The sequence below is a fragment of the Neoarius graeffei genome, chromosome 16 (genome assembly GCF_027579695.1).
Source record: "Neoarius graeffei isolate fNeoGra1 chromosome 16, fNeoGra1.pri, whole genome shotgun sequence".
NCBI lineage: Eukaryota > Metazoa > Chordata > Actinopteri > Siluriformes > Ariidae > Neoarius > Neoarius graeffei.
Window position 1 is genome coordinate 64,385,198 of NC_083584.1, and position 20,022 is coordinate 64,405,219.

The 20,022-nt window shown below is 44.1% G+C and overlaps 1 protein-coding gene and 1 long non-coding RNA gene across 4 annotated transcripts in view; one reads left to right on the forward strand and one right to left on the reverse strand.

The window, feature by feature from the left end:
• The window catches only part of sik3 (SIK family kinase 3), a 113,916-nt gene that overhangs the window by 61,989 nt on the left and 31,905 nt on the right, over positions 1–20,022 (forward strand). For 2 of the 3 annotated variants that reach the window (XM_060943384.1, XM_060943385.1), the window contains exons 8-14: positions 3,801–3,911; positions 8,776–8,913; positions 9,555–9,626; positions 9,771–9,880; positions 12,616–12,769; positions 12,883–13,035; positions 14,606–14,679. In XM_060943384.1, the coding sequence (XP_060799367.1) occupies positions 3,801–3,911; positions 8,776–8,913; positions 9,555–9,626; positions 9,771–9,880; positions 12,616–12,769; positions 12,883–13,035; positions 14,606–14,679 (812 nt within the window). The remainder of the gene's footprint in view (positions 1–3,800; positions 3,912–8,775; positions 8,914–9,554; positions 9,627–9,770; positions 9,881–12,615; positions 12,770–12,882; positions 13,036–14,605; positions 14,680–20,022) is intronic. The other variant, XM_060943386.1, reaches the window with a different exon arrangement.
• Positions 15,423–20,022, reverse strand: part of LOC132900976 (uncharacterized) — a 36,431-nt gene continuing 31,831 nt past the window's right edge. Inside the window, exons 2-3 of the long non-coding RNA XR_009656822.1 lie at positions 16,129–16,256; positions 15,423–15,819 (exon numbers count right to left, since the gene is read on the reverse strand). This is a non-coding gene — a long non-coding RNA (uncharacterized LOC132900976). The remainder of the gene's footprint in view (positions 15,820–16,128; positions 16,257–20,022) is intronic.

The following is a 20,022-nucleotide window of genomic DNA, read 5'->3' on the forward strand; positions in this document are numbered from 1 at the left end:
GCTGCCAAGTTTGAGTTGGATTTGTGTGCGCGAGGTTTTCATGTTTACCGACACGTGTGGAAACCAGAAATAGGTGAAACACTGCAGTGTCGAATAGAAGAAAATCCATTTGATAAAAACGCTGTCGCTGCTGTTCGCCAGGATGAAACTGTAGGCCACGTCTCCAAAGAACGCTCGAAAGTGTGCCAGTATTTCATTGCCTGGGGTGGGGTGATTACAGTTGCCGTCATCGGTAAACGGCGGAATACAGGCGTCAGACTTGAAATTCCCGCGCGATATACACTACCGTTCAAAAGTTTGGGGTCACCCAGACAATTTTGTGTTTTCCATGAAAAGTCACACTTTTATTTCCCACCATAAGTTGTAAAATGAATAGAAAATCTAGTCGAGACATTTTTCTGGCCATTTTGAGCATTTAATCGACCCCACAAATGTGATGCTCCAGAAACTCAATCTGCTCAAAGGAAGGTCAGTTTTATAGCTTCTCTAAAGAGCTCAACTGTTTTCAGCTGTGCTAACATGATTGTACAAGGGTTTTCTAATCATCCATTAGCCTTCTGAGGCAATGAGCAAACACATTGTACCATTAGAACACTGGAGTGAGAGTTGCTGGAAATGGGCCTCTATACACCTATGGAGATATTGCACCAAAAACCAGACATTTGCAGCTAGAATAGTCATTTACCACATTAGCAATGTATAGAGTGGATTTCTGATTAGTTTAAAGTGATCTTCATTGAAAAAAACAGTGCTTTTCTTTCAAAAATAAGGACATTTCAAAGCGACCCCAAACTTTTGAACAGTAGTGTACATTTACTGTTGTGCCTGGAGATGTTATTAAACTGACAAAATTGTTGAGGTGAACGATTCAATCTGACAATCTACGCTGTTGTTGACTATTTCTGGTTCGAGTGCAGCGAGTCTCGGCTACGCCATGCCGAACAAGCGAGGCAGTTACCGTGCTAGCTTCAAATTACAGGTGGTGGAATGTGTTTTGAAAGGGCATTCCAAGAATAAGGCAGCACATCAGTTTGGAATACATCGTCGCAGGGTGCAAGAATGGTGCATTGCTGAGAAAAAATTAGACCATCATGACAAAGTTCTGACAGGTCAAGAAGAAATTGTTCTGTCGGAGGATGACGTCGATGTAAACTCGTCCGAGTCGGAAGGCGATGACTATTATTTCAGTCCTGATAGTCCTCGTCATTAATTCTGTCTTATGTCACATGAAAGTCCTTCGTTAGTTTGTGAATGGACTATCTACATGTACCCGTAGATAAGTTTGGTTGCCTGGTACATGTACACTACCGTTCAAAAGTTTGGGGTCGCTTTGAAATGTCCTTATTTTTGAAAGAAAAGCACTGTTCTTTTCAATGAAGATCACTTTAAACTAATCAGAAATCCACTCTATACATTGCTAATGTGCTAAATGACTATTCTAGCTGCAAATGTCTGGTTTTTGGTGCAATATCTCCATAGGTGTATAGAGGCCCATTTCCAGCAACTCTCACTCCAGTGTTCTAATGGTACAATGTGTTTGCTCATTGCCTCAGAAGGCTAATGGATGATTAGAAAACCCTTGTACAATCATGTTAGCACAGCTGAAAACAGTTGAGCTCTTTAGAGAAGCTATAAAACTGACCTTCCTTTGAGCAGATTGAGTTTCTGGAGCATCACATTTGTGGGGTCGATTAAATGCTCAAAATGGCCAGAAAAATGTCTCGACTAGATTTTCTATTCATTTTACAACTTATGGTGGGAAATAAAAGTGTGACTTTTCATGGAAAACACTAAATTGTCTGGGTGACCCCAAACTTTTGAACGGTAGTGTAGTTCCTGTACGGTAGTAAACAATTGATGTTTCAATATTAAAAATGTTGTAGTTTGAAATACTGTATTCTTATTTTGTGATAATACTGAGTTCATCTAAAGTGCTATTTGATATTCTGTATTGTGCTACGCTAATAATAATAATAATAATAAGTTCAACTTCTATAGCGCCTTTCAAGAAACCCAAGGACGCTTTACAATTATAGACAAAGAAAAAAATAATAACAATAAAAAATAAATAAATAATAAAAAATAAAAGTAAAAAGTCCACCAAGTAGGGGTCAGGATGTAATTCCAGAGGTGTAGCAGCCACAGTCCCACCAAAAGGCGCATGAAAACGAGTCCCACATCTCCAGCACCGACGCCGTCAGCAACATCGCTCAAACACCACGCCGTGGATCCACAAAACGAACACAGAAGCTCCACCACGCAGAGCGCTGGTGTGTCCCAAACCGCCTGCACAGCCGCCGCGACGCCACTGAGCAACATCGCTCGGAACATCACGCCAAGCGTTAAAGCACAGAGCGCTGGACAACCACGAATGTTAAATGAGCAGCGAGCTCACTGTAGTCCACAGCTGGGAGCGCAGGCATCACCCACAGCAAACCAAGGCCTGGAGGGAACTAACGCCCAAAACTGCGTCCAGAGCTACACCACAACCGGCAGACAAAACACTCAAACAAACATCAAACTACACAAACACACAGAAAAAAATTAAATAAATAAAATGAAAATTGAAAAAGAAATAAAATAAAATAAAAAAAAAAGCTCTGGTGAGAAGCGGCAGCCAGAATGCGCACGACGTACTCTCAACCGGATACGGAAACGAGAAAAAAAAAAAAAAAAGTAATTCCTAGTCTTCATATGTGGGTGTTATCCGAAGTGTCAATAGATATTTTGTTTCGGGGTACACCACACGCTTATTATGTTTACATTTGTTTTCATTTGAAGTGCTATTTTATGTTTTGTTGCAAGTTGATGTATTGCTACTAGTGTAATACATGTTCGAGTTTGTTCATGAACGAAAATGTGAGCATAAAAAATAAATTGTTCACAAAGAATTGATAAAGTGTAGTCTACAGGGGAAATTACAAAATCGCACGGGAATTTTTTCGTAAATACTGGGGCGCTCTTCTATTAGGACCAATACGGTAGTTACGTTTTGTGCTGGTTCCACACAGAATCCTACATTTTTTTTTTGGCTGATATTTAGCATGATTTTACCTTTTGATGTGCTCCAGGACCATGTAAACATCCTTTCTGTTTTACTCTACATGCTCATTTTAAAATAGATACCATTATGTAATTGTTGCATCTACAGTATGTGTAGTGCACCAAATGTGCATTAGAACGTGATTAGACATTCGGGTCACGTGGACAAAGCAGAAGGTTATTGGAAAAATATATATTTTGTGAACAGAAGAGAACAACATGGAACTTTTTAGGTTTTAAGTGAGAAGTGTTCTGTTTGGAGAAAGGAAAACCCAGCGATGAAACATGGTGGTGGTAGGATCATGATTTGGGCCTGTTTTGCTGCATCCGGGCCGGGCCGGCTTGTCATCATTGATGGAACAGTGCATTCTGAATTATTCCAGCGCATTTTCAAGGAAAATATCAGGACATTGTTGCATGAACTGAATCTTAAGAGAAGGTGGGTCACGCAGCGAGACAATGACCCTAAGCACACAAGTCGTTCTACCAAAGAATGGTTAAAGAAGAATAAAGTTAATGTTTTGGAATGGCCAAGTCAAAGTCCTGACCTTAATCCAATGGAAATGTTGTGGAAGGACCTGAAGTGAGCAGTTCATGTGAGGAAACCCACCATCATCCCAGAGTTGAAGCTGTTCTGTACAGAGGAACGGGCTAAAACTTGCAGGATCATCTGATCAGCAGTTCCCAGAACAGGGCTTACACGAGATACTGAAAGCAAAGGTTCACATAGTTTTCTTGTGTGTGTGTGTGTGTGTTAGTTGATAGCGGAGTGTGAGCAGGTGAAGACCGAGAGGGAGACGGAGCTGATTAACGAGCAGGTTCTCATGGCCATGTCTGACATGGGACTAGACCGAGAGCGCACTTTACAGGTAAGCACAGACACACGTACACAGGAACTAGGAATCATTCTAGAGCTGAACAGTTCGCACGTTATCCAATCGGCTCTGGAAGTTTCAAATTAAAACACTAAATAGTTTAAAATGTCAATCCAAAGCTGGCTGCTATACAGGTTGGAAATGTGCCATCAAATACGTGTTCCTCCACATTTAGTGTGTACTGTACCGTACCGTACATGCACTTCCCGTTTTAGTTCTCTTATTTAGTGTCGGTCGTACTGGTCTTCCATCATCTTAGCCTGACACTACGTTCACGCTAGGAAGTGACACATGATGCTGCGTACATGCACGACACAAAGCCATGACTTCAGCACTGTCAAGTGACAAATCCAAATGATTCCTCAGACCGGTTCTACTGGCAGGCGCATTCATTTCCCCACTCGGAGCTTTTATTTCTAATCTGCAGTCAGTTCCCATTTACTATTTGACTGAAAAACAAACAAAGGGCTTTTCAACACTTCCGTCATGTCCATTCCATATACGACCTCATTATGAAGAAAAATGAAGCTGGGAAGGAAGTACAACCCCGATTCCAAAAAAGTTGGGACAAAGTACAAATTGTAAATAAAAATGGAATGCAATAATTTACAAATCTCAAAAACTGATATTGTATTCACAATAGAACATAGACAACATATCAAATGTCGAAAGTGAGACATTTTGAAATTTCATGCCAAATATTGGCTCATTTGAAATTTCATGACAGCAACACATCTCAAAAAAGTTGGGACAGGGGCAATAAGAGGCTGGAAAAGTTAAAGGTACAAAAAAAGGAACCGCTGGAGGACCAAATTGCAACTCATTAGGTCAATTGGCAATAGGTCATTAACATGACTGGGTATAAAAAGAGCATCTTGGAGTGGCAGCGGCTCTCAGAAGTAAAGATGGGAAGAGGGTCACCAATCCCCCTAATTCTGCGCCGACAAATAGTGGAGCAATATCAGAAAGGAGTTCGACAGTGTAAAATTGCAAAGAGTTTGAACATATCATCATCTACAGTGCATAATATCATCAAAAGATTCAGAGAATCTGGAAGAATCTCTGTGCGTAAGGGTCAAGGCCGGAAAACCATACTGGGTGCCCGTGATCTTCGGGCCCTTAGACGGCACTGCATCACATACAGGCATGCTTCTGTATTGGAAATCACAAAATGGGCTCAGGAATATTTCCAGAGAACATTATCTGTGAACACAATTCACCGTGCCATCCGCCGTTGCCAGCTAAAACTCTATAGTTCAAAGAAGAAGCCGTATCTAAACATGATCCAGAAGCGCAGACGTCTTCTCTGGGCCAAGGCTCATTTAAAATGGACTGCGGCAAAGTGGAAAACTGTTCTGTGGTCAGATGAATCAAAATGTGAAGTTCTTTATGGAAATCAGGGACGCCGTGTCATTCGGACTAAAGAGGAGAAGGACGACCCGAGTTGTTATCAGCGCTCAGTTCAGAAGCCTGCATCTCTGATGGTATGGGGTTGCATTAGTGCATGTGGCATGGGCAGCTTACACATCTGGAAAGACACTATCAATGCTGAAAGGTATATCCAGGTTCTAGAGCAACATATGCTCCCATCCAGACGACGTCTCTTTCAGGGAAGACCTTGCATTTTCCAACATGACAATGCCAAACCACATACTGCATCAATTACAGCATCATGGCTGCGTAGAAGAAGGGTCCGGGTACTGAACTGGCCAGCCTGCAGTCCAGATCTTTCACCCATAGAAAACATTTGGCGCATCATAAAACAGAAGATACGACAAAAAAGACCTAAGACAGTTGAGCAACTAGAATCCTACATTAGACAAGAATGGGTTAACATTCCTATCCCTAAACTTGAGCAACTTGTCTCCTCAGTCCCCAGACGTTTACAGACTGTTGTAAAGAGAAAAGGGGATGTCTCACAGTGGTAAACATGGCCTTGTCCCAACTTTTTTGAGATGTGTTGTTGTCATGAAATTTAAAATCACCAAATTTTTCTCTTTAAATGATACATTTTCTCAGTTTAAACATTTGATATGTCATCTATGTTCTATTCTGAATAAAATATGGAATTTTGAAACTTCCACATCATTGCATTCCGTTTTTATTTACAATTTGGACTTTGTCCCAAGTTTTTTGGAATCGGGGTTGTAGTAGCGGAGATCGTTGGTGCCTCTGGTGAGAGTATGTAGTTAGCTTGTTTTGTTAATCTGCCAATGAAGCGATTGCGAAGCAGAGCACGTAACTGTAGTTTCTCATCTGAATTGGTGACTTTCGAGTATAGATGAAAGTCTTCCGGATTTATCCGGATATTTGACAAAACTCTCGGAAAATCTCCGGTTTTCCGAATGGAGAAATTTATTTTTCGCGTTCCGTTTTATAGAAATTGGGTTTTGCGATCGCGCGGCTTGTTTACGTTCGGCGGCAGGGCGCCGGTATTTTTGTAGTCTCGCGATGCTTGCTGGTGTGTACGAGACCTTATATGCTTTATATACATACCTCATGTCATGTGAACGAGATTTTATCGCGATATCGTGCTTTAGAAAACGCGGCCTTTCTTTTGTGTAACTATTTAATATCGGTTGAATTATTATTTTCTAAACATGTATGCAGTATTGCACATAAGATGGGACAGCATCACTTTATACAGGTTTTGACATCCAATATTGAAAATTCTGAATTTAGAACAATGCACTCCTGAAAATGACTCATTAACTCGGGGAATTAAATTTGATATTTTTGACGTTAATCATTTATGTACATGAAAGAAAAAGGCTTAAAAGTTATAACTTGTTTTAGTGAAAATAAGTACTAGAATGCGTGTTATGTTAAAATTTTTTCGGGGGACGCTGACACCCCCCCCCCCCCCCCCATCTTAGTTTGACTTTCAAAAGTTCAGGATTTTTTTCTTTGCTGGACTTGTTCTGTAGCTAACCAGCTAAGGGCCAAGTCAGCCACTGTCTGGGCCAAGTCTTTTGCTTAAAAGATACTGGCAGTTAATGCTTTGCTGTTGCCATGGGTACAGAGAGCTTTCTGATGGGTTGGGTTCATGGACTTTTTTTTTTTTTCTTTTCATGTCCAAACCGATCTATCTTAAACAGTTACATATGTGATGGGTGTCTCAGTTTATACACACACATGATCACTAAGAAATGAGTTCACTTTGGCCATCAGGAATGATATCAAGGCTTTGCAGTGTCACATGACCCTATAACAATGGTAGCTACGCCACCATGACCAGGGACACGCCTGTAGTGGTTCATTCAGCCGAGTTGGTTGTTATTGATCAGTATGGGAAGGTTTTGCTGTGTTTTTATACCCCCGCTCCAAAGGGGGTGGGGTGGGGTATACTGGTTTACCTCTGTCCGTCCGTATTTCCATCCATCCGTCCGAAACGCCCTTTTACTCAGCAACCACAAATCATAGCTACTTGGTACCAAACTTCAGCTTGGGGTTCTATACAGTGTACAGGTAGTCGTTGACTTGCAACTGCGTTTGGTTACGACTGACCGGTCGTAAACCGATCTGGTCGTAAGTCGGCCTATGTTAAATGAACGTAAGTATATTGCGATGTGTAATGATATTGTAATCATCTTAAAGTCTTATTTTATCAACATTTTCTTATTTCATTACCTTGGCTCATTATTTGGTTTAAGTCAAACACTGCATACTACACTGCGTACAGTACAATTCGTTTAATATGTGCAAAACAAAAAATACGAAATACAGGTGTGAAAAATAGAAAACATTTTAGTTTGAAACATACCAAAATACAAAATTTAGTGACCGCTGGCATCACTGGTGCTTGGCCATGGGTCGTCTACATCATCATCAGCTGTTGCAGCGCTCGGGCTGGCGGGAGCATTTGCTCGTTTCATAAACCAGGAGCTGGGGCGGAAACTGTTATACGCGGCGAGAGGCGCTGCCGGGAGCTGGGGCGGAAACTGTCGTACGCTCAGCTAGCTCAGCTGGGAAACACTTGCCAGTCATAACCAGACGGTCGTAAAGTCGATCGGTCGTAAGTCGCATAGGTCGTAAGTTGACGACTACCTGTATACCGTTTTCAGGTCTGTCGCACATCGACTTCTTGTTTATCGACTGAATGTATTTACAAAACATATGACGCGATTTCAGAATAACAATTTACCAGGATGCTATTTGAAATCCCTGGCGAGAACACTGCTCTTTACTTACTCGTTTCAGGATGATTTGGAGAAGTCATCATTCATAATAAGTGTTTGATTGCATTCTGATATAAGCGAGAGTTGGGGTATATGCAAGTGAGCAGTAGCTCGCAGTTGATCTTGTTGGATGTGCAAATCATTTTGAACAAAACGAAGACCTCGGATTTTTTTTTTTTAATTTACCAAAAGTCATCAGGAGGAAAAAATTGGAGAGATTTCTAAACGTAGAAGGGGGAAACATGGGGGGGGGGGGGCATTCAGCAGGACTGTTGAAAGGAGAGGTAAAAAACCTGATGGTATGCTCACTTAATTTCCACAAAGGTAAGAATTAAAAAAAAAAAAAATCAGAACTGCAGCAAGGTGCTCATTCTTGTACAGTGAAGTGAACATGAGCTTTAGCACCACGGTTCGGTACAGCCTCACCTTCACTGAGACTTTAAAGTGCATTTACATTTGGGGATCCTTGGGAGCACATTGTGCGTGCACTTACGTAGGACCCAGCCATTACGGGAAACACCTGAATGCTGATCTGAGCGCAATCAGTTACCGTTGCTGCGGGGTCATGTGACTGTGCAAAGCCTCTATTACACTTCCAGATCACCTCTTTCTGCCTCATTGACACTTTAGACACTACATGTTTTACTCCACATCTTTACAGAATGTCTCTCTGTGTTTAGTCACTGCACACAGACGCGTACGATCACTACAGCGCCATCTACAGTCTGCTATTGGACAGGCTCAAGAGGCACAAAACCCTGCGTGTGGCTCCTCCCACCACCCCTCGGCCCATAGGCTACCCCCTCAACGCTGTGCAGGTGCGCTCCATGGTGCCACATCAGACCTAATGGATCATTTCTAGAGCCAGTCTGATGAGTATTTATTTTTACAAGGAAGCCTCATAAATATTCAGATTTCTCCTCTCGAAATGAATATTTATGACGCCCTGAAAGCAGCTTTTGATCTCCGTTTGAGCTGCATCCTGTGTAGTGCAACAGAATTAAAATGTATTACTATTATTGTTGTCAGGATTAAGGACGATGCTACAGTAGGAATGTCCTGATAATCTGTTCCGCGGTATTTTGTGGGCGCTTTCACAGCAAATGAAGCCCCACGTGAGGCGCAAAGCCACAGATCGGGCAAGCAACCCCAAGTCGAGCAGAAGTTGAAATGATTCACTGATGTTTGTATTCATGTTAATTCTTGAGTAAAAGTTTGTGGGTTTAACTTTTTCTCTGTAATCATCTAATTTGTTACATTACCCCGAGTGCTTCTGTGGGCGGGCCTGGCCCCCTAAGGCTGTCACAAGTGTTGTGAAGGCAGCTAACTACAATTTAATCAGAAGTTAATTCCATTTTAGTTCAAATAAAGAGCTTTAAGATGGTCTTTATGTTGAGAGAATTGACGTGCTACCCTTCTAAGTGATTTCAGGAGAAAAATCTTTTTTTTTTTTTTAAAGGATCAAGCTAATGCCGTTAGCATGACCGTACCACACGTCCAGCTCATAAATCCCGAGAATCAGATTGTGGAGGTGAGTGCTGCCGTGTTTTTGAAACCTCCTCCTCCTCCCTGCTGTACACTTCCACTCTTCCTGCACCAACTGAAATGACTGTTTTGCACTAAACTCATGTTGCTGTGTATGTGTGTGTGTGTGTGTGTGTGTGTGTGTGTGTAGCCTGACGGGACGATGGCGTTGGACAGTGATGAAGGGGAGGAGCCGAGTCCAGAGGCAATGGCACGCTATCTGTCCATGAGACGCCACACTGTTGGTGTACCCGACCCCAGGTATACATGCTACCACCAGTTACAGACCCCGGTTACGGACCTCTGGCAACTCGCTCGTTCACGACAAGAGCAAACCTCAAAGCAATTTTTGTCAACATTTTGTCTTTTTTTATAAGATTCAGGGTTTTTTCTAGAAAAATTTAGTATGAGGGCGCTTACCATGGCGAGGGAGCGAAGCGGGGGGGGGGATGGTGCTGGTTGTCCCCCCCCCCCGCCGTGCAAAGCCTTTGAAAAATGCTCCAATGGGACATTCTGAGGCTATCTGAGAGGGAAATTGTAACAAATTGTCTGTCAACATTGAAAAAGAAAGAAGTAATCTTCTTCTGCCCCGGACAGTCTTTGGCTTTCTTCCGCTTCGTGCCGCGGGATGACATCTTTAAATGCCCAAGCGTCAACAAAAACAACTCGCGAACTACTTCTGTCAAAAGCTCCCGCGCCGGTGGGTGAAAGGTCATTCAGTCTCGAGAACTCTCGCTCTACAAGTCAGCTGACCTTGTATGGAACCCATGTCAAATCTCGCGAGAGCAGCCGCGACAACTAAACAACATGGCGCCTCAGTCTGGAAAACGCCAATTTGGATTGTTTTTGCACCGTCTGGCGGTGTATCTACTATGATTGGAATAGTTTTGGAGTAATTATAACGTATTTGATGATCAGACACATTGTCACGTAGTGTTGCTGGGATGTTTTCACGGAGTCGGTAAGGGGGCGCACGCCGAGAGTAAGAGGGCGCACGCCGAGAGTAAGAGGGCGCAGCGCCCCTGTTCCCCCGTTTAGACGAAAGCCTGAGATTTTTATCAAAAATCTTATAATTTTTTGCCAGCATTTCTCAGTATAATACCATTAATTTTACAGCATGGATAGCGATAATGACAGTGTTCACAGCGAAAGTGAGTTTTACTACCCTGAGGAAGAAGAAATAAAAGAAAACATTTCAGGAGAAAGCTAAAAACCTCTAACTGTTGCTAACGCCGAGCAAAAACATGGCTGAATCCTGAATGACTCCTATTTTGTATAAATAGGGGACTACAGAGGCGGCAAAATGTAGTTTTTTTCCTGCCATGGAAGTGCACTTGTATACCGAGGAGGAAGCCGTTTGCATTACAGCCGTGAATGAGGATTCAAAATGGCAGCTCGGCTTGGTTTTCCCTTTCGGGCGCTCTCGTTTTCTGTTAGAATTTGGTAAAGAAAAAAATATATATATTATTTACCAGCTTAAGGTCGGGCCGTATGGTGAAATACCGTGACCTCGGCCTTGAATACTGACCTCAGCCCAGAGGGCCTCACTCAGTACTTTCAAGACCTCGGTCACGGTATTTCACCATACGGACCTCCCAGCTGGTTAATAACACACATTTATTTAAATGCAAAGTGTATATATAGAGATCTTGCACGTGACGTCACATCCGCTCCAGATTGTAAGCAGTCGCCATTTTGTCGGTCAAACGCCATATTTCCGCCGTCTTTCCAACACTGACTTTGTTTTTTTTTCCGCCCAAATCTTCAAATATTACTGTGCCACAATGCCGGAGAGTTGTATGGCATATAAATGCCACAACAGGAGAGGTCAGAAATCAGGAAGAAAGTTTCATAGGCTGCCACGGGACCCTGACAGAGCAGCAAAGTGGATTGCTGCTATCGGCCGGGCCGATGCAAACAACAAGAACAAGGCATGAGAACCGACTGGAAAGAACGATCACTGGCGCCTGTGCAGTGACCATTTCATCTCCGGTTCGCCATGTATTTATTTCAGTATATCCATGTGGTTATTCGCAACATAAGTTTATGACTTGCTCTAATAAGAAATTCCGGGAAGTGGGAACCTGAGAAAAGGCTTGGGGCGGGGGGGTGGATTGGGTCTTTAGTGGTGTGACAATCAATGTAAAAGCAAAAGAAATTAAACTGGACAAATATGATTTTATTTCATAAAGCAGGTATACCATATATACAGTAATAGTGATAGACTACTGATACTTGATCTAACTGATAATATAAAATATTCAACCATAATCGGCTGGTCAGTGCTATACTAGATACTACTGATTATATCTAGTATCAGTACTAGTACTCAATACTTAAGTGACTTACCCGTCCAATAAGGATTGTTATTTTCTTGTTTACAAGACGCCACATCTGAGGGGGGCTGACAAATCCTGAATTTCTGTAAAGATAACTGTCCAGAGATTTATAAGCACGCAGTGCTTCACCACTGAACAGCGAGGGAAAGTTAATGAGGTAATTATACACGTCTGGGTATTCCGCTGGCAGTTCAACATCCACTGACACGGTCGTGAAAACTACGTCCGGTAATCGATAAGGGTCACTAATCTGTAGGTAGCAGTATTAATCAGTATTTTAGCAGTATTCAGCGGTGTTTTTTACCGACAAAATGGCGGCTGTGTACTTTCCGGTCACGTGACTGCAAGATCTCTATACGCCATAACACAAAAACCAGTGACGAGTGAAGTGTGTAATATTGATTATCTCAGTACAATGGCACCTCTCGGAGAGTGGGATAGATATCTTCACTGATGAGGAACAGAAGTTGATGTGTTCAAAAAGCAGGAAAAATGGGCAAACTGAAGGATCTAGGCGACTTTGGGGGTGGGATTGGGAGGGTATAATATATTTTGCATAAATAGCATTGAATAGCAGCTGTTAAATCCTCACGTGATGTGATGAGTGTATTGATGTAAACGTGTGTGTGTGTGTCCCCGTCCTACTATTCGTCCCAGGACTGACATGATGCAGGAGGAGCTGAAGTTACCACCAGGGTTTGTGCGCGCGCCACCTCAAGCGCCATTCCCCCCACTGCCCCCCACCATCACACACACGCCTACCTTCATGCCCACCCAGAGCCTACAGCCCACACAGCAGCTTGAATACAAGGTAACGCGCGTGTGATATGTGCACGCAACCTTTTTTCTTACCATTTGTGATGACAGAATGTTAGTTTTCTTCAACTGGCTCCTTTTTTTTTTTTTTTTGGTGTGTGTGTGTAGGAGCAGTCCCTCCTTCAGCCCCCGACTCTGCAGTTGCTGAATGGGATGGGTCCGCTTGGTCGCAGGGCCTCGGATGGAGGAGCGAACATTCAGCTTCACGCGCAGCAGATGCTCAAGAGGCCGCGCGGCCAGTCACCGCTCGTCACCAGCCCTGTGAGTGTGTGTGTGTGTGTGTGTGTGTGTGTGTTTGTTTGGGTTTCCCCACATATACAGCCCATCTGAATACACTGACACACATTGTTGGGGGCCAAGCAGCAAAGCTGCGCAGAGGCACCCATAGGGTTTCTACTGTTTATTATTCAACGTTCTTCCGCCTCTGCAAGTCTATGGCAGCCCATAGAACCGTCTGGTAAAAAGTTGGGAAATTTTGCACACTGATTCTAGACAGTCTCAACATTCCTCTCAGCAAATTTCAGGCCTCTACCTCAGACCCTCTAGCGCCACCAACAGGTCAAAGTCGCAGGTACATTTCTGCTTGTAACTTTTGAACCGTTGGTCCGATTTTCAAAAAGTTGGTATCCCTGGAATCCTTGGGCCAAGACGAATCCAACGCACCCTATGACGTCATTTTCCGCCCGGATAGTTTTCCCGTCATTTTGAATTTTGTGAAAATCAATTAAAATGCTTCTCCTCCCTCAATTTTTGACCAATTTTTCCCAGACTTGGTACATAGCATAATTGGACCAAGCCGCACAAAAGTTATGCTCAGTGTTTTGAATTTCATAAGCGTTTGGCCGTGGCAGCCAATCAAAATTGGCTGCGCAGACGCGAAACAGGAAGTGTGCTCATATCTCGGCCACCCTTTGGCTTACCTTAACGAAACTTGGTGGCATTGTGCCCCACCCCTCCAAAAAGGCCCACAAAACATTTGGAACAAATTGGCTGTTCAGGGGCGCTATAACTAGGAAAAATGACTTTTGGCTCATATCTCATGATGCGTTTTGGGTAGAAACAAAATTCCACTCTCTCTGGAATCCTTGGGTCAAGACGAATCCATCGCACCCTATGACGTCATATTCTGCCTTGAGGATTTTCCGCCGTTTTGAATTATGTTAAAATCAATGAAATTCTATGGCAAGCCATAGAACCGTCTGGTGAGTGGTTGTGAAATTTGGCACACTGATTCTAGGCTGCCTCAAGGTTCTTGTCAGCAAATTTCAGCTCACCATCTCAAACTCTCTAGCGCCACCAACAGGTCAAAGTTGGAAGTACATTTCTGCTTGTTACTTTTGAACCGTACGTCTGATCGTCAAAATCTTAGTATCGCTGGAATCCTTCGGTCAAAACGAATCCAACACGCCCTATGGCGTCATATTCTGCTTGGCCCCCACATTGCTGCTTGCAGCTATATTTTCTTTTAATATTGGAAACAAATTGAATTTTAAAATGTTCTCATCCACATGTATTTATCATGAAAATATTCATGAGGAGAGAAACAGAGTGCACCTGCTCAGTGTTAAGTGCATTTTAAGGTTTGTTTAAGGGCTTGATTTGTCAGTGATAGAGTCAGAATTTTGAGAGTCGGTAAGTTTTCCCCGTGTGGAGGAAATAAATAAAACAAACAGACAAACAGTGACGTGCATTTGCGTTGCAATTATTTGTCACCATGTTACAAAAGTTATTTAATAAATTAATCTTTTTTTTTTTTTTAAAAAGGCAACAAATTTCATGTGCATGTCAGTATCTTATCAGAGAAATGCGATTTATTAAAATTTTCCTCTAGCATCCGATTCCAGCCGTCGCTCCTGTGGATGAGGAGGGTTCAGACGGAGAGCCCGACCCAGAGGCAGTGCAGAGGTGAGCCGTGAGTGAGTGAGACGATAAGCTGTTGCTCCAGATCTCTTCCTGCACATCTGCTCATTGGGACACGATTCACTATAGTCATGCATTAATTTAATTAGACGAGGAAAAAAAATTACATTTAAATTCAGATTAGATTTTGCACTTGTTTTAATAGACTAAAGTAAGAATTGTAAAATATTCGAACATTTAAGCTGTTGGATATTTACATTTCAGAATTTTTATTTCTGTTGAAATTTTAAAGGGTTTTTTTTAATTTGCTTTAATTTTTTGACACTTTATAATCTGGGATTTAACTTTTTTTATGTGCTTATCCTTGGTGGTAAATTTTCGAGTTGTTTTGGTAAAAACCAAATCAAATAGTTAAAACAAGCCATGAATTTTCAAATTTAGGTCTTTTTAGAATTATAAGACTTTTTAAAAAATATTTTTTTGGTTAATTGGGTAATTTTCAAATTGATTTTCAGAATACATTTTGGTTCTAGTTGTATGATTTCCTGTAATTTAATTTATGTAAATATTGTGTTTTGTCCCTTTTCTTTCTTTCCTTTTTTTTTTTGTGTGTGTGTGTGTAGTTAGTTAATTTCAAAATGATTTTTAGATTTAATATTGCTTTTAGAATGAAGAAAATAGCTAAAACTGTGAATCCTGTCCCAAAATCTCTGCAGGAAGAATCTGGATCTATAGGGCACGAGCATAGAAACTTCTTCACTCACCCTGAATTGCTTTTAATTCAGCAGCTTTACAACATTCAGGAAACAAGTTACACACTATTCCACACTGCACAACTTTCAAAATGTTAATTTGATATATTAGTGCTGTCAAAAATGTCGCGTTATTATCACGTTAACTTGACTCAATTTTAACGGCGATAATTTTTTTATCGCAAGATTAACGCTCTGTGACATGATGTAGGTTTTTCATAAGCTTTTGAAACTGCCAGGAACTTGGAACAGAGACTTTGCTTAGAAAAACAATAGCAGCTAGACTGTAATGCCACGCCCCGCACAGCCAGAGTCCTCTGCCCTCTCCCCAAAGAACCAGGACGAAGAGCCACGGTGCTCGGCTTAGGTTTCGTTTTCCCATCAGCGGCTCCAGCCCAACTTTGCAGTGGCTGTGACAAGACGTGTTTATGCTCTGCAATTAAAAAAAAAAAAAACATTGGTACAAAGCAAGCCCATTCACTTTTTTATGCTGATAAGAGAATTACAATGGTTTTTCATGTGACAAAAATGTGCGATTAAATTGCGATTAATTGCGAGTTAACTATGACAGTCGCGACATTAATCGCGATTAAATATTTTAATCGCTTGACAGCACTTTTATTTATATATATATATATATATATATATATATATATATATATATATATATATATATATATATATAAAATCACTTTTTTGTTTTCTCTCACACACACACACACACACACACACGATTCCATACCTGATTTGCACATGAAACAGCCGTGTGCTGATGATTAGTTGTACCGTGATATTTACCATGCCTAATCCTGTTGCACATCAATTTCTCTACTAATATCCCTGCATTCTTTTCCTCTCCTCCATGGAATTCTGCATACCAAAAGAAAGATGGAGGAGAGAATATGAATATACCCCGTATCAGAAACAAGTTGGGATGGTATGGAAAATGCAAATTAAAAAAAAGAAATCAGTAATTTCTCAATTTCCTTTGACTTGTATTTCATTGCATACAGAATGAACCCAAGATATTTCATGTTTTGTTCATCAGATTCATTTCATTTGTTAACATGCAGCCATTCCTGCATTGGGGCGGGACAGGAGAAGTATAGGGCTAGTTACGAGGTGAAACAATTAAATAATGATGTGATTTTGAAACCGGTGATTGTACTCATGGTTTGGTACAAAATCAGTCTCCAGGAAAGGCAGGGCTTGACATTAGCACTTGCCCGATGGCCCGGCGGTGTTTTTTACGTCTTTCGGGCCACTAAATTTGGCCAAACAGTGGCCCGGGCGGGCCAGTACGTTTTCGATACAAATTAACAAATTTTATTACTCATATTTTTCCCAGAATTGTGAAGAAATTGTTCGTAAAATGCACCTTTTCAATATGAGGTCCACCATCTTTGTTTTTGTCATCCCCCGCCCCGCGGCAGGAGTGTCTCATCTTCGGAGATGTTCGGCTTCAGTTTGAACTCGGCAGCCAATCAGAGCGCGCGACGTCACGCTCGGTTTACAACTCGCCAAATCGTAAAACAGCATTTCAATACACGCGCTTTAGCTTCAGATGGTGTAAAATTGTTCAGACTTTGTATATTAATATCAAAATTTCAGGATATACTGCCAAGAAATATGGCTACACGTGTATCAACTTTTAGTGATTGAAGTATAAATGTTGGCTGCTATGACTGAAATAGAAGAACAGATAAAATAATGTGTTCACCAAAACCCCTATGGAGAGAAATCCGAGGACCGTGACGTCGCCCGGGATGACGCAGCCGGGGCCCCACCCTGGAGCCAGGCCCGGGGTTGGGGCTCGTATGCGAGCGCTTGGTGGCCGGGCCTTTGCCCATGGGGCCCGGCCGGGCTCAGCCCGAAGAGGTGACGTGGGCCCGACCTCCTGTGGGTTCACCACCCACAGAGGTAGCAGTAGGGGACTGGTGCAATGTGGATTGGGTGGCAGTCGAAGGCAGGGGCCTCGACGACCTGATCCCCGGACACAGCGGCTGGCTGTTGGGACATGGAATGTCACTTCGCTGGGGGGGAAAGAGCCTGAGCTTGTGCGGGAGGTTGAGAGGTACCGGCTAGAGATAGTCGGGCTCACCTCCACGCACAGCTTGGGCTCTGGAACCCAGCTCCTCGAGAGGGGCTGGACTCTCCACTTCTCTGGAGTCGCCCGTGGTGAGCGGCGGCGGGCTGGTGTGGGCTTGCTTATAGCTCCCCAGCTCAGCCGCCATGTGTTGGAGTTTACCCCAGTGAACGAGAGGGTCGCCTCGCTGCGCCTTCGGATTGGGGAGAGGGCTCTTGCTGTTGTTTGTGCCTATGGCCCAAATAGCAGTATAGAGTATCCGGCCTTCTTGGAGTCCCTGGGAGAGGTACTGAGGAGTGCTCAGACTGGGGACTCCATTGTGTTACTGGGGGACTTCAATGCTCACGTGGGAGATGACAGTGACACCTGGAGGGGCGTGGTTGGGAGGAACGGCCTCCCCGATCTGAACCCGAGTGGTGTTTTGTTATTGGACTTCTGTGCTAGTCACGGTTTGTCCATAACGAACACCATGTTCGAGCATAGGGGTGTCCATAAGTGCACGTGGCACCAGGACACCTTAGGTCGGAGGTCAATGATAGACTTTGTAGTCGTTTCATCTGATCTCCGGCCCTATGTCTTGGACACTCGGGTGAAGAGAGGGGCTGAGCTGTCAACTGATCACCACCTGGTGGTGAGTTGGATCCGCTGGCGGAGGAGGAAGCTGGACAGACCTGGCAGGCCCAAACGTATGGTGAGGGTCTGCTGGGAACGTCTGGCCGAGCACTCTGTCGGGGAGGTCTTTAACTCCCACCTCCGGGAGAGCTTTTCCCAGCTTCCGAGGGAGGCGGGGGACATTGAGTCTGAGTGGACCATGTTCTCTACCTCCATTGTGGATGCAGCTGTTCGGAGCTGTGGCCGCAAGGTCTCCGGTGCCTGTCGTGGCGGCAATCCCCGAACCCGGTGGTGGACACCAGAAGTAAGGGATGCCATCAAGCTGAAGAAGGAGTCCTATCGGGCCATGTTAACCTCCAGGACTCCCGAGGCAGCTGACGGGTATCGGCAGGCCAGGCGTGCTGCAGCTCGGGCAGTTGCGGAAGCAAAAACTCGGAACTGGGAGGAGTTCGGGGAGGCCATGGAGAAGGACTATCGGTCGGCCTCGAAGAAATTCTGGCAAACCGTCCGGCGCCTCAGGAGGGGGAAGCAGTACTCTGCCAACACTGTTTACAGTGCGGGTGGGGAGCTGTTGACCTCGACTGGGGACATTGTCGGGCGGTGGAAGGAATACTTTGAGGATCTCCTCAATCCCACCGTCATGTCTTCCACTGAGGAGACTGAGGCTGATGACTCAGAGGTGGACTCGTCCATTACCCAAGCCGAAGTCACTGAGGTGGTTTGCAAGCTCCTCGGTGGCAAGGCACCGGGGGTGGATGAGATCCGCCCTGAGTATCTCAAGTCTCTGGATGTTGTGGGGCTGTCTTGGTTGACACGCCTCTGCAACATCGCGTGGCGGTCAGGGACAGTGCCTCTGGAGTGGCAGACTGGGGTGGTGGTCCCTCTTTTTAAGAAAGGGGACCGGAGAGTGTGCCCCAATTATAGGGGAATCACACTTCTCAGCCTCCCAGGGAAGGTTTACTCCAGGGTACTGGAGAGGAGAATTCGACCAATAGTCGAACCTCGGATCCAGGAGGAACAATGCGGTTTTCGTCCTGGTCGCGGAACACTGGACCAGCTCTATACCCTTCATAGGGTGCTCGAGGGTTCATGGGAGTTTGCCCAACCAGTCCACATGTGCTTTGTGGATCTGGAGAAGGCATTCGACCGTGTCCCCCGTAGTATTCTGTGGGGGGTGCTTCGGGAGTATGGGGTTCGGGGCTCTTTGCTAAGGGCTGTCCGGTCCCTGTACGAATGGAGCAGGAGTCTGGTTCGCATTGCCGGCAGTAAGTCAGACCTGTTCCCAGTGCATGTTGGACTCCGGCAGGGCTGCCCTTTGTCACCGGTTCTGTTCATAATTTTTATGGACAGAATTTCTAGGCGCAGCCAGGGGCCAGAAGGAATCCTGTTTGGGAACCACAGGATTTCATCTCTGCTTTTTGCGGATGATGTTGTCCTGTTGGCTTCTTCAAACCAGGACCTTCAGCATGCACTGGGGCGGTTTGCAGTCGAGTGTGAAGCGGCTGGGATGAGAATCAGCACCTCCAAGTCCGAGGCCATGGTTCTCGACCGGAAAAGGGTGGCTTGCCCTCTCCAGGTTGGTGGAGAAGTTCTGCCTCAAGTGGAGGAGTTTAAGTATCTCGGGATCTTGTTCACGAGTGAGGGAAGGATGGAGCGTGAGATCGACAGGCGGATCGGTGCAGCCTCCGCAGTGATGCGGTCGCTTTACCGGTCCGTTGTGGTGAAGAAGGAGCTGAGCCAAAAGGCGAAGCTCTCAATTTACCGGTCGATCTACGTTCCGACTCTCACCTATGGTCATGAGCTTTGGGTAATGACCGAAAGGACAAGATCGCGGATACAAGCGGCCGAAATGAGTTTCCTTCGCAGGGTGGCTGGGCGCTCCCTTAGAGATAGGGTGAGAAGCACAGTCACTCGGGAGGAGCTCGGAGTAGAGCCGCT